Raw genomic sequence first — 15,468 nt, forward strand, 5'->3', positions numbered from 1 at the left:
TTCCACGTACTTTTTCTACTCCCCATGCTAAAAAGTCTTGGTTTAATCACGCTTGTTCTCGTGCTGTCAAAGATAGAGAGGTAGCTCACAAAAGGTACCAGAGCCTTCGAACTCCTGCTAACCATGATCTTTATATTTCCGCCCGGAATCGTGCCAAATCTATTCTTCGACTTGCCAAAAAACTCCTTTATCCATAGCAGATGTCAACAACTTGCTTTCTCTAATTCTTCCAGAGACTTCTGGCACTTACCCAAAAATATCTCCTCCAATTTTACTTCTTCCTCTTTCCCGCCTCTTCTTAACCCTGACGGCAGCTCTGCCGTCTCATCTATCTCTATGGCTGAACTCTTCACTCAAACTTTCTGTAACAACTCCACTCTGGACGATTCTGGGCATATTCCTCCTTCTCATCCCCCCTCTGACTCCTTCATGCCTGTTATTAAGATTCTTCCTAATGATGTTTTCTATGCCCTCTCTGGCCTCAACTCTCAGAAGGCTTATGGACCTGATGGAGTGCCTCCTATTGTCCTTAAAAACTGTGCTTCCGTGCTGACACCTTGCCTGGTCAAACTCTTTCGTCTCTGCCTATCAGCATCTACCTTTACTTCCTGCTGGAAGTACGCCTTCGCACAGCCTGTGGCTAAGAAGGGTGACCGTTCCAATCCCTCAAACTACCGCCCTATAGCTTTACTTTCCTGTCTATCTAAAGCTTTTGAATCAATCCTTAAAAGGAAGATTCAAAAGCACCTTTCCAGTTCTAACCTTCTATCTGATCGCCATTATGGGTTCCGCAAAGGGCGTTCTACTGGCGATCTTCTTGCTCTCTTAACTGATTCTTGGTCATCTTCTCTTAGCCGTTTCGGTGAAACTTTCTCAGTTGCTCTAGACATATCGAAAGCCTTCGATAGAGTCTGGCACAAGTCTTTGCTTTCTAAACTGCCCTCTTTCGGATTATATCCCTCTCTCTGTTCCTTTATCTCCAGTTTCCTTTCCGGACGTTCTATCTCTGCTGTGGTAGACGCCTAGACGGTCACTGTTCTTCCCCTAAACCTATCAACAGAGGTGTTCCACAGGGCTCTGTTCTATCACCCACTCTCTTCCTGTTATTCATCAATGATCTTTCCATAACAAATTGTCCTATCCACTCATACGCTGATGACTCCACTCTGCATTATTCAACTTCTTACAACAGAAGACCTTCTCAACAGGAATTACATGACTCAATGCTGGAGGCTGCAGAACGCTTAACCTCAGACCTTACTATCATTTCCGATTGGGGTAAAAGGAACTTTGTGTTCTTCAGTGCCTCAGAAACCCAATTTCTCCACCTGTCAACTCGACACATACTTCGAAACACCTATCCCCTATTCTTCGATAACACTCAGCTGTCACCATCTTCAACACTAAACATCCTCGGTCTATCCTTCACTCAAAATCTTAACTGGAAACTTCACATCTCCTCTCTCACTAAATCAGCTTCCTCGAGGTTGGGCGTTCTGTATCGTCTCCGCCAGTTCTTCTCCCCCGCACAGTTGCTATCCATATACAGGGGCCTTGTCCGCCCTCGTATGGATTATGCATCTCACGTGTGGGGGGGCTCCACTCACACAGCTCTATTGGACAGAGTGGAGTCTAAGGCTCTTCGTCTCATCAGCTCTCCTCCTCTTACTGATAGTCTTCTATCTCTTAAATTCCGCCGCGATGTTGCCTCTCTTTCTATCTTCTATCGTTATTTTCACGTTGACTGCTCTACTGAACTTGCTAACTGCATGCCTCCCCCCGCTCCCGCGGCCACGCTGCATACGACTTTCTTCTCATGCTCATCCCTTTACTGTCCAAATCCCTTACGCACGAGTTAACCAGCATCTTCACTCTTTCATCGCTCACGCTGGTAAACTCTGGAACAATCTTCCTTCATCTGTATTTCCTCCTTCCTATGACTTTAACTCCTTCAAGAGGAGGATAACAGGACACCTCTCCTCCCAAAATTGACCTCTCTTTCGGCCGGGTTCCGGACAAAAGTTCGTATAGAAAAACTTCGTATGGCAATAATTCGTAGGAAAAAGTTCGTTTGCCTAAAGTACGTCAGGATAAAGTACGTAGGGTATAAAGTTCATCATGCCAAAAGTTCGTAATGGAAAAAAATCGTAATGGAAAAAAATCGTAAAGTTAAATGTTCGTCGTGCAAATGTTCGTTAGAAAAATGTTCGTACACGTAAAAGTTCGTATGGAAAAAGTTCGAATGGAAATGTTCGTACGCAACTGTACATATGCAAATATTCGTCAGAGATAAAGTTCGTATGGTTTAGAAAAAAACTTCGTATGGCAATAATTCGTAGGATAAAGTTCGTGTGTGTGTGCATTTTTAACATAACTGAGCGACCAAAAGGTCTCCCAGTGGTGAAAAACAGTCGTCCAGTAAGAAACTTTTTAGGGTACTGGGCTACAAGATCTTTATTCTTGAAATAATTCCTGGAGGCAGTGGCTCATCATGTCTGTGTGCTCAATGTGTATTATTTTGCGTTACCGGGAAGGCGGCGGCGGCAGAGTGCAAGGTTATGATGTTGGTTGTCGGTGGCGGAGGCGAGGCGGGCGGTGGCGGTGGTGATGGTGGTTGTCGGCAGGGTCGACTCTCAGCAACACCCCGCCATTTTTCATGGGTTTCGGACAAAAGTTCGTATAGAAAAACTTCGTGTAGGAATAGCGACTTATTACCATACAAACATGCTTACGAACTTTTCCGTACGTACTACTTTACCCAGAAGAATTTTATCCCTGACGAACATTTGCGTACGAATAATTGCACATGATTTTTTTTTCTATACGAACTTTTGTCATTACGAATATTTTACATACGTACTTTATACCATACGAACATCTGTATACGAAGATTTGCGTACGAGCTTTTTGCTTACGAACAATTTCATACGAAATATTTCAATATGAACTTTTTATAGACGAACTTCTGTCCCGACGAACTTTTGTCGTTACGAATATTTTACATACGTACTTTATACCATACGAACATCTGCATACGAACTTACGCGTACGAACTTTTGCATACGTACTATTTTCAAACGAACTTTATCCCTTACGAACATTTGCTTACGAACAATTGCGTACGAACTTTATGCATACGAACTATTTCCATACGTACTTTGGTCCTAGAGTCCTTTCGGCCACCTCCTTGGATTGTTTTTAGGAGCAGCGAGTAGCGGGCTTTTTTTTATTATTGTTTCCTTTTTTGTGTGCCTTTGAGCTGTCTCCTTTGTTGAAAAAACAAAAAAAACATCAGTGAATGTCAGCAATAGTATGATATGCTGAAACACCGAGAGTCGAAAACGAAAATGACGGACGCCGCCGACACCGCGCACTTTGTTTTTGACATATTGTTGATATTCGAATAACCTGTAGTTAATTTTGCATATATGTGCGGCTCGCCAGAATTGATTGTATTATATTGTTTTTAGTCTTGTTTGAGAAGTGAGACGTTTAGTGATGTCTTTGAGAGCAAGTAGATACATTTCGACCTTATTATTATTATTATTATTATTATTATTATTATTATTATTATTATTATTATTATTATTTTTTTTTTTTTTTACAAAAATGGAAGCATTTCGCTTCAGGTCGGTGGGACGACCTGAGTTTGTACTTTTCCGATTTCCCGTGGAATTATTACTGCTTCCAGGAAAGAGACCCCCCTGTGTGTGCCCAGCGCATCACAGAGGTGATTGTCTATGGAATGGAGGCATACATTCCACATTCTTTCTCTACTCCTCTTGCTAAAAAGCCTTGGTTTAATCACGCTTGTTCTCGTGCTGTCAAAGATAGAGAGGCAGCTCACAAAAGGTACCAGAGCCTTCGCACTCTTGCTTATCATGATCTTCTGCCCGGAATCGTGCTACATCTATTTTCCGACTAACCAAAATCTCTTTCAATAATAGAAAGCTTCACAACCTTGTTTTATCTAATTCTTCCAGAGACTTCTGGCACCTAGCCAATTATATATCCACCAATTTCACTTCTTCATCTTTGTGACGGCAGTACCGCCGTCACATTTGTCTCTAAGGGTAAACACTTCTCTCAAACTTTCTGTACAAACTCCACTCAGTACAATTCTGGGTTTATATCCTCCTACTCATCCCCCCTCTTGTAGTGCAGCGACTTGCCTGATGGGCGAGCCTCCCATAACTCACTCTGCGAGTGGGGTACCTCTTTGGCCGACTGGTTAAGGAGTGGCTCTCCCGTCTCGCTGGTCGCAGGTTCGATCCCCGGCGCCGGCAAAACCTTTCCTTGTCTGGATCAATTTCTCGTGTGTTTCATTACACGCACGTGTTGTAGTATAGTAAAGAATATATTCTGGCGTTTAATTGGTGGCAAGGCGGTGGTCATCCTCTCCTGTTATTCTGTTGTGTCACCCCGAGTGGGTAACAGGTAGAATCATGGCTCGTGCTCTCCGAAGATCATAGAAAATGGGAAATCACACAAATTAATCTAAATAGGAATGGAGAGCCGTGTAGTGCAGCGATTTGCCTGATGGGCGAGCCTCCCATAACTCACTCTGCGAGGGGGTACCTCTTTGGCCGACTGGTTAAGGAGTGGCTCTCCCGTCTCGCTGGTCGCGGGTTCGATAACCGGCGCCGGCAAAACCTTTCCTTGGCTGGATAAATGTATCGTGTGTTTCGTTACACGCAGAGCCTCAATCCTCAGACGGCTTGTGGACCTGATGGTGTCCCTCCTATTGTCCTTAAAGAAACTGTGTTTCCGTGCTGACACCCTGCCTGGTCAAACTCTTTAGTCTCTCCCTTTTATCATCTACCTTTCCTTTCTGATGGAAGTACGCCTACATACTGCCTGTGCCTAAGAAGGGTGATCGCTCCAGTCCCTTTACCGGAAGATTCATAAGCACCCATCCACTTCTGATCTTCTATCTGATCGCTAGTATGGGTTCCGCAAGGGGCGTTCTACTGGCGATCTTCTTGCCTACTTAATTGACTCAAGGTCATCCTCTCTTAGCCGTTTCGGTGAAACTTTCTTAGTTGCGCTAAACATATCGAAAGCTTTCGACAGCGTCTGGCACAAGTCCTTACTTTTTAAACTACCCTCCTACGGATTCTATCCCTCTCTGTACTTTTACAGTATTTCCAGTTTCTTTTCCGGCCGTTCTATCTCTGCAGTGGCAGACGATCGCTGCTCTTCACCTAAACCTATCAACAGTGGTGTTCCATAGGGCTCTGTCCTATTTCTCGCTCTCTTCCCGTTATTCATCAATGATTATATTTCCATAACAAACTGTCATTTCCACTCATACACTGATGGCTCTACTCTGCGTTATTCAACTTCTTTCAACAGAAGACTCTCCCATCAGGAATTACAGGACTCCAGATAGGAGGCTGCAGAACGCATAAACTCAGACCTTACTATCATTTCCGACCGGGTAAGAGGAACCTTTTTTCCTTCAACGCCTCAAAAACTCAATTTCTCCACCTATCAACTCAACACAACCTTCCAAACTCCTTTCCTCTTTTCTTCGACAACACTTAGCTGTCACCTTCTTCAACACTAATCATCATCGGTCTATCCTTAGCTCAAAATCTGAACTGGAAACTTCACATCTCTCTTACTAAACCAGCTTCCTCGAGGTTGGGCGTTCTGTATTGTCTCCGTCAGTTCTCCCCTGCAAATATGCTGTCCATATACAGGGGCCTTGTCCGCCCTCGTATGGAGTATTCATCTCACATGTGGGTGGGTGGGTTCCACACCTACAGCCTTTTGGACAGGGTAGAGTCTTAATCCTCTTCGTCTCATCAACTCCCATTCTCTCACTGATTGTCTTCAACCACTTAAATTCCGCCGCAATATTGCCTCTCTTTCTATCTTCTACCGATATTTTCATGCTGACTGCTCTTCCGAACTTGCTAACTACATGCCTCCCCCCCTCCCGCGGCCCCGCTGCACTCGACTGCTCTACTCTTACTCACCCCTATGCCGTCCAAATCCCCTATGCAAGAGTTAATCAGCATCTTCATTATTTTATCCCTTCTGCTGGTAAACTCTTGAACAGCCTTCTTATATCTGTATTTCCTCTTGCCTATGACTTGACCTCTTTCAAGAGAGGAGTATCTTGACTCCTCTTCTCCCGAAATTGACCACTCTTTTGGCCTCTTGTTCTATGGTTCTTTTGTTGGAGCAGCGCTTGATGGACTTTTTTATTACCAATTTGTTTTAGAGCCCTTGAGCTGTTTCCCTTGCTGTACAAATAAAAAAAAAATATAAGCGCTATCCCAGAGAAAAAAAAAGGGAATGGCCAGAAGATTGCCAGTTTCGGCTGAAGGAATGTTTTGATATTTCCTTCTTGAAATAGTTAAGTCATAGGCAGGAGAAAATACAGACGAAGGAGAGTTGTTCCAGATTTTACCAGCGAAAGGGATCACAGAATGAAGATCCTGGTTAACTACAGACTACCCATATGCAATCCAAATCCCTAATGCAAGAGTAGAAAGTCATGTTCAGCGAGGCTGCCGGAGGGGTCGAGGCATGTAGTTATGAAGTTCAGAGAGCATGAAAATATTGATAGATGATAGAAAGAAAGCCTGTATTATGGCAGAATCTAAAAATCTAAATACTAGAAGACTGTCAGTAAGAGGAGGGAAGTTAATAAGACGAAGAACATCGGCCTTTGTCAAAAATGTCTGTGCGTGTGGAGTTATTAAGAAAGAGATGCAACACTGCGGCGGAATTTAAAAGATAAGAGACTGTCAGTAAGAGTTGGGGAGTTGATGAGACGAAGAGCCTTAGACTCCACTCTGTCTAGTAGGGTTGTGTGTGTGGAGCTCCCTCACCCATGAGACATATACCCCATACGAGGGCGGACAAGGTCCTTGTAAATGGACAGCATCTGTGCGGGGGAGAAGAACTGGCAGAGACGATTCAGAACGCCTAACCTCGAGAAAGCTGATGACATGCATGATATGACCTGCCAAGTCCACATTCTACTCAGTCATCATTAGTAACTTATAAACCATTTTTTTCACCTAATCCATGATGTTTGCTTCCATTCTTATTCTCTAATTTTCTTTGTGCACTTATTAACCTTTTCACTTGATACTCGTGAGGAGCGTAGCTGCCAATCACATGAAATGTTTCTCTTTACCATGTCATTAAATGCGGTGGCCTGATCCTTGGGAACTCACCAGGAAAAGGTTCGTCTGCTAAGAGCATGTCCCCAGGCGCCTGCCACCAGCGGAAGCGAGTGTGCCTGGTGCGGGCTGCGGGTGGGAGCGGGACGAAGAACGGCTCCTTTCTGTGGGGACAAAATAAATATATGCGGATTTTAATGGGTGTGGCAAAGATCATTCACTATTACATTAAATACTCTAATCAGGAAAATACAAACAAATTGCTTCAGTAGTGCACCAAATAGCTGCAGTGGTGCATCAAAGTTCTCGGCAATCCCTGAATATCCCAAGATTGGGTTGTCGGAAAAATATATCAGTGTTTTTGCAAAGACCGCAAGACAATCATTGCTCTGCCCCCATCCCCTCTGTGACACCGACCCAGCTAATATGGTTTGTCTGCAGGTGCTAATCATCTCACCTGCGCATCTTTCAAACATTTTCCGAGTTTTGTTGCTTGCCTTCTCTCGTGAAGACATCACTTACTTACTGTTCAGCGATGTTAGGCTACTATCTGTGGGTACGTAACATGAGGCAGGCCAGTAAGGTTAGTTTGAAAATAGATTAGCTCGTGTTCAAATAAATTTAACCCCATACTAATCTAGTAATCTAGTATCCATCTAGTATTTTCAGATCAACCAAATCTGATGATTAAGGGATGAGTGGAATCAAAAGTCTGGATTCATAACACTTTGTAGTCTCCAATCACCAATTCTCATTTCCGATTATTCTGAAGTCAAATATCTATACTCGTAGGCTTTGTTCATTATATTTTCAAGTAGTAAAACCGTATTTGTAGGCACAGGATTAAAGCGCCTGGAAAATATACTTGAAATTTTGCAACAAAATTACACCTACATTAATTTTCTCAATAAACTAACATGCATATGTATAAAAAACATATCCTTTATAAGTTTCCAGAATCTTCCTTGATACTCCTGAAGTAATGAATTTGCACACAGTCCCGAAACTCACTCGCGATGATTGAAATGCTACGTTGCCGATGGTTCTACAGACACTTCAAGGGTTTTAGCAATCTCCACCCAACAACTGTCCTTGTCCTTCTTGTTCACGTCCATGTAACTTTCTGTAGACATATCCCAAGTCTGATCATGAGCATGAAGGCGGGGTGTGAGACGTCATATAATTTGGATGGTAGAACTCAATATTTTCACTTTTGCCCTGATATGGGGGTCTACCGCCAGCGTCATCAATGGTCTCATGACCATGTAATCTGCCAAACATAATTACCAATCAAATGACGCTAAAATGGTTATTCTGCGCCATTTAGTTTAGAAATGGCGATATTTTTTTTACATGCAGAGCAGACTCTTTATTTGATAGTACATACATGTCCAAATGGCTATAAGAAAAGACAAGCAAAAAGTATAGCAAATACCAAGTCAGGTCTAGCCTTCCCTTCTTAACTTCTGATCCCTTGGATCTCTGATCATTAAGGATTGGTAAACATACCCTATATGGTGACAACAATGCACGGAGAATTTTTATAAGAAGTTTCATGAAGAAACTTGAACATCTTAAATGACACCGTGAATGAACCTTTCCTCTACGGTTTTTATTTATTTCCCTGTAACTTGTACTCTTTCAAAAGAGACAATTCATGTTAGACATCATCATCTGAAATCTTCTCAGAAGCGTGTTTTTATATACAAATTAAGTCCTTAACTTCAGCTCAATTTATCTGATTAGTCATTCTTTTTTTGTCTGATATAAGCACTAGGAATGGTGCGTACAAAATATTTCAGCTTATCTAAATGGCGACCAATTTTCTGGCTCTTGTTGATAAATTCAGACCTTATTACCCATTTTTGCTGCTGTATACCTGTTTGACTGGTTTGTTGCCATTTTTTTTCTTTTTTCCTCTTAATCTAGACATTATTTTTATGCGCTGATTATAGTACCGGTCTTGAGGGGACTGGCCATTAGTTGCGAAGACGAATTTTATTTAAAGTGGCTGCCGTGGCAATATATGAGTTGCTTGGCTCATGCCATCTCACAGTATTCCTCTTAATTGAAGTCGCTAAACCCAGGCTTGGTCGAAGGTCTGCATAGCATGGGGGATAACTTTCGGCCACTCGGTGACAATTGTGGTGGGACTTGAACCCGGACACTCGGGGTCACCACGTCCGCGGGCTAACCATTCGGCCACCGCCTTCCTATTTTCGGTCACCTATGTGCAAGATACTTACACTTTTCTAAACATGCTAACTACATGCCTATACCCTCCCGCGGCCTCGATGTACATGAATCTCTTCAAGATCATGTTGTCAACTCCCTCGTACAAGAATTACCAGTTTTTTATCACTATTGCTGGTAAACTCTGGAAAAGAAATTCCTACATTGTATTTCCTTAATCCTATGATTTGAATAATTTTGGGGGGGAGTGTGAAGACGAGGGCCTCTGTAACCAGAATTGTCGTTTATCGTCCTCCTTAGTGTACCTTTTATTGGGGCAGTGTGTTTGTGGGCACATATTTCTTTTAATGGTTTACATTTGGTCCGCTTCCTATTCTATAACAAATATGCAGTGAGGCCTGTTTCTTTGTATATTTTCCTTGTCTCCAGCATAGTAGAGTGTAACTCAAAATAAGATGCCTCACCTGCGAGTAGTGTGCTGAGGCTCCAGGCGCTGCAGTGCTGCCCACGTCTGCCCATTGTTACTGGAGTATTCCAGCGCCACATTGTCCCGCGGCGCCTGGCCCGGCTGGCAGCGACCCCGTGCTTCAGATGACCCAATTAGTAAGCTAAAAACCAGGTACCTGTGGGGACATCATACCTATGAAGTCTGATAATTGGAAAAAAGAAAGATCATGATATATAGATCTATTTATATATATATATATATATATATATATATATATATATATATATATATATATATATATATATATATATATATATATATAATGTATTATATATATATATATATATATATATATATATATATATATATATATATATATATATATATATATATATATATATATATATATATATATATATATATATATATATATATATATATATATATATATATATATATATATATATATATATATATATATATATATATATATATATATATATATATATATATATATATATATATATATATATATATATATATATATATATATATATATATATATATATATATATATATATATATATATATATATATATATATATATATATATATATATATATATATATATATATATATATATATATATATATATATATATATATATATATATATATATATATATATATATATATATATATATATATATATATATATATATATATATATATATATATATATACAAGAACATAAGAACATAGGAGTCTGCAAGAGGCCGGTAGGCCTGTACGAGGCAGTTCCTTGGAACCTAAGCTCCCGTGAATCTAACCCCACCTAATATCGCTGTCCATGAATTTATCTAATCCATTTTTGAATGAGAGAATTGTATTGGTGCTCACCACATGACTGCTATGCCTATTCCACTCATCCACCACTCTGTTAGTAAACCAATTTTTGCCTATGTCCCTGTTGAATCTGAATTTATCCAGTTTAAACCCATTACTACGTGTCCTACCCTGTTCTCTTACCAACAAAACCTTACGAATATCCTACTTATTAAAGCCCTTCATCCATTTATAAACCTCGATCATGTCAACACGCACCCTTCGCCTTTCTAGAGAATGCAAGTTTAACTGTTTGAGTCTTTCCTCGTATGGCAAATTTCTTAACCCCTGAATCATCTTAGTCATCCTCCACTGCACCGTTTCTAACATTTTGATGTCCATTCTATAGTAAGGTGACCAGAACTGAACCGCATAATCAAGATGAGGTCCAACTAATGCTAAATATAGTTTGAGGAAGACTTCGGCGCTTCTGTTACTTACACTCCTTGAAATAATTCCCAGTACCCTGTTTGCTCGATTTCTAGCTTGAATGCTTTGTGCCCTTGGACGGAGATCAGAGCTCACTAAGACCCCTAAATCCCTCTCGCATCCATACCTGCTTATGGGAGTGTCATTTAAGCAATAGTTATGTGAGGGGCTGTTCCTACCTACACTCAGAATACTGCACTTCCTTACATTGAACTCCATCTGCCATTTATCCGCCCGGTCATACTGTCTGTTTAGTTCATCCTGGAGAGTACTAGCGTCCTGATCTGACTCAATTTTTCTACCGATCTTGTTATCATCTGCAAACTTACTGACATCACTACTTATTCCTGTATAAGTCACTGATATAAATAATAAACAAAAGTGGACCTAATACTGAACCTTGTGGGACCCCACTCGTAACACATCCCCAGTCAGATCTTTTACCATTGATTTGCACTCTTTGCTTCCTATTGCTAAGCCAAGCCTTGACCCAGTTCAAAACTTTACCCTCTACTCCGTGAGCAACAGTCGTTGGTGAAGAACTTTGTCAAACGCTTTACTAAAATCGAGATAGATTACATCATAATTTTCATCTCTGTCTACCGCCTCAAATACTTTATTGTAGAAGGACAAGAGATTGGTGAAGCATGACCTACCTTTCGTGAACCCATGCTGCGAGTCGTGAATTAAGCTATGTTTCTCTAGATGCTCCCGAATGCTCCTGGCTATTATGGACTCCAGCATCTTGCCTACAACCGATATTAAGCTAATTGGGCGATAGTTTGAAGCAGCTGACCTTTCCCCCTTTTTTTTAAATCGGCGCCACATTAGCTACTTTCCATATTCTGGGCACATAACCAGTATTTACCGACATCTTAAGTATGTCGGTTAGTGGGTCACTGAGTACCTCCTTGCATTCCTTTAATACCCTCGGAAATATCGCGTCAGGTCCTGGCGACTTATTCTTCTTAAGCTTATAAGAACATAAGAACATAAGAACGCAGGAGTCTGCAAGAGGCCGGTAGGCCTGTACGAGCCAGCTCCGTTGACCCTAAACTCCCGTGTATCTAACCCCACCTAATATCGCTGTCCATGAATTTATCTAGTCTATTTTTTAATGTGACAATTGTATTGGCACTCACCACATGACTGCTAAGCCTATTCCACTCATCCACCACCCTGTTAGTAAACCAATTTTTGCCTATGTCCCTGTTGAATCTGAATTTATCCAGTTTAAACCCGTTACTTCGTGTCCTACCCGGTTCTCTTACCAACAAAACCTTATGAATGTCTCCCTTATTAAAGCCCTTCATCCATTTATAAACCTCGATCATGTCTCCACGCACCCTTCGCCTTTCTAGAGAATGCAAGTTTAACTGTTTGAGTCTTTCCTCGTATGGCAAGTTTCTCAACCCCTGAATCATCTTAGTCATCCTCCTCTGCACCGATTCTAACATTTTGATATCCATTCTATAGTAGGGTGACCAGAACTGAACCGCATAGTCAAGATGAGGTCTAACTAATGCTAAATATAGTTTGAGGAAGACTTCGGGGCTTCTGTTGCTTACGCTCCTTGAAATAAATCCCAGTACCCTATTAGCTCGATTTCTAGCTTGAATGCATTGTGCCCTTGGACGGAGATCAGAGCTCACTAAGACCCCTAAATCCCTCTCGCACCCAGACCTACTTATGAGAGTGTCATATATATATATATATAGCAATAGTTATGTGAGGGGTTGTTCCTACCTACACTCAGAATACTGCACTTCCCTACATTGAACTCCATCTGCTATTTATCCGCCCAGTCATATAATCTGTTGAGTTCACCTTGGAGAATACTAGCGTCCTGATCCGACTCAATTACTCTACCGATCTTGGTATCATCTGCAAATTTACTAACATCACTACTAATTCCTGTGTCTAAGTCATTGATATAAATAATAAACAAAAGTGGACCTAATACCGAACCTTGTGGGACCCCACTCGTAACACATCCCCAGTCAGATCTTTTACCATTGATTTGCACTTTGCTTCCTATTGCTAAGCCACGCCTTGACCCAGTTCAAAACTTTACATTCTACTCCGTGAGCCTGTAATTTAAGCAACAGTCTTATCTTATCTATCTCATCTTGGACTACTTGCCTGGTAATGTTTACATCCCTCAATTTATCATCATCCCCGCCCTCGTACACCTGAACTCTTTCCGGTATAGTCGTTCGATCCTCTTGCGTGAATACTGAAAGGAAGTAGTCGTTCAACAATATGCTCATATTTTCGTAATTTTCCACTAGCTCTCCTGTGTTTGTTTTCAGCGGTCCAATTTTCTCCCTTGTATTTGTTCTATACATCTGAAAGAAGCCCTTAGGATTACTTTTCGCCTCATATGCTATTTTAATCTCATAGTTCCTTTTCGCTACCCTGGTGTTTTTCTTCACTAATCGAGATAATTCGACATACCGGCCCCTGAGATGTGTTTCACCATTCTTTATTTTCTGATAAATTCCCTTCTTTAACCCTATCTCGTGTTTTAGCGCACGAGTCATCCACTTAGGGTCATTGCTTTCTTTTCTAAGTGTTCGCTGGGGTATATGCTGTCCTTGCCCCTCTGCTATTACTCTAACTAAATTATTGTAAGACATTTCTACCTGGTTCTCCTGGCTCTCTAACCCACAGTTCTGGCCCTCATGAATCCCTGAATTATTCCAGTTTACCCCTTCAAGATGTCTTCCAAGCCCCTCGTAATTTGCTCTTCTAAACTCTGGCACTAACACTGGGTTTGGTTCGCGGGTTACCGCCCAGTCTAAGCTAAAACGAACCGTTCTGTGGTCACTATTTCCTAACTCTCCGCCCACCTCCAACTCACGTAGCAAGTTTCCATTATTAGTTAGGACTAAGTCTAATATGTTATCTCCTCTGGTAGGCTCAGTAACTACCTGCTTAAGGAAATTATCTTGTATAACTTCAAGAAAATCCTCGGCTTCCAGGTCACCCACTAGGTCTTCCCAGTCTATATTCCTATAATTAAAGTCCCTCATTATGCAGACATTTTTACTCCTACTCGCCCTGCCAATCTCTTGTAGTAGTATACTCGTGTCCTGCCTATTTAGGTTGGGTGGCCTATACAGAACCCCTAGAGTTAGTTTCTCTTTCCCTTTGTAAACGTCCACCCAAACTGATTCTGAATCCATGTTAGTTTTGACTGAATTGTTAACTGAACATTTAAGTGAGTCTTTAACATATAGCGCAACTCCACCTCCCCTTCTTCCCCTTCTGTCTTTGTGAAACATCTGATAACCCGTTATTTCAAATTCCGATCTAAAATTTCTATTGGCAGTGTCTATCCATGTCTCAGTGATCGCTATTATGTCAAAAATTTCTACATAAGTATGTCTATTTTGTTTCTGAGGCTCCTGCTGTTAGTATAGACTATAGAAGATTCTTAGCCCGCCCTCTGTTACTCCCCTATAATTACTACTAAGCTGCCTGGTTGTATTATGTCCTAAATGTCTTCTCCCATTACTCCTCCCTTCCTCCCTATCGCCTATACTCCTCTCTCTCTCTCTCTCTCTCTCTCTCTATATATATATATATATATATATATATATATATATATATATATATATATATACTGGTTAACCCCTGCACAAGGGATTTTGATAAAATATGGATAAACAGGAAGAGAAAGTCGTGTGCAGCGGGGCCGCGGGATGCGGGGAGGCAATAATTCAGGCTTGTTTACCAATCTTGTAGGGGAAAGAGGATGAAAATCAAAGCTGCTGGTTAATATTGAAGATGTGCTCCATTTTGAAATTCCATTATTTGAAAATTTTACATAGTTGGTAGAGTTTCGTGAGATAAACAACACACATGTATTTAATAACTAAATGACAAATAAGCCTTAGCCAGATAATGAAATTTTTTGGAGAATCAAGGTCATGGCCAAGAAAGCAAGTGACGTTGCGTACGTAGGCTCATGAGACATGCGTCTTATGAGCTGTCTGAGATTATGTCTTCAGAGAACATGCGATTTCAGCAGATCGCAGATCCCTAGTTCACTGCCTTACCTGATGGCTCGTGTGTCCAGCTCACGCGTGGTGGCTGAGCGGTGTCCTGGGCCGGAGAAGAGCAGAGTGTTGCTTCCATGCTGGGAGCCACAACCCTGCCCCACCGTTGCTCCCTCTACCCGCTCCCACTGCCCTGATATGGTGCCCTCCTCGAAGCTGTCGTGCATCCACTGTGGGAGGCTTTTTTGAAACTTCCCGCAGTAAGTTCCTGCATGAGCATGTGAAACAGAAGCAAATTTAGTGTCATGGTGTATTAAGGAGCAGCAACAACGTACAGGGATATTATTTTAAAATGATAAAGGGCTATG

General features: G+C 41.3%; 1 protein-coding gene across 2 annotated transcripts in view; it reads right to left on the reverse strand.

Moving 5' to 3' along the window:
- The window catches only part of LOC126998692 (reelin-like), a 438,128-nt gene that overhangs the window by 258,434 nt on the left and 164,226 nt on the right, over positions 1-15,468 (reverse strand). For both annotated transcript variants that reach the window (XM_050860695.1, XM_050860691.1), the window contains exons 30-32: positions 15,161-15,368; positions 9,800-9,958; positions 7,197-7,306 (exon numbers count right to left, since the gene is read on the reverse strand). In XM_050860695.1, the coding sequence (XP_050716652.1) occupies positions 7,197-7,306; positions 9,800-9,958; positions 15,161-15,368 (477 nt within the window). The remainder of the gene's footprint in view (positions 1-7,196; positions 7,307-9,799; positions 9,959-15,160; positions 15,369-15,468) is intronic.

Source organism: Eriocheir sinensis, chromosome 2 (assembly GCF_024679095.1).
Source record: "Eriocheir sinensis breed Jianghai 21 chromosome 2, ASM2467909v1, whole genome shotgun sequence".
NCBI lineage: Eukaryota > Metazoa > Arthropoda > Malacostraca > Decapoda > Varunidae > Eriocheir > Eriocheir sinensis.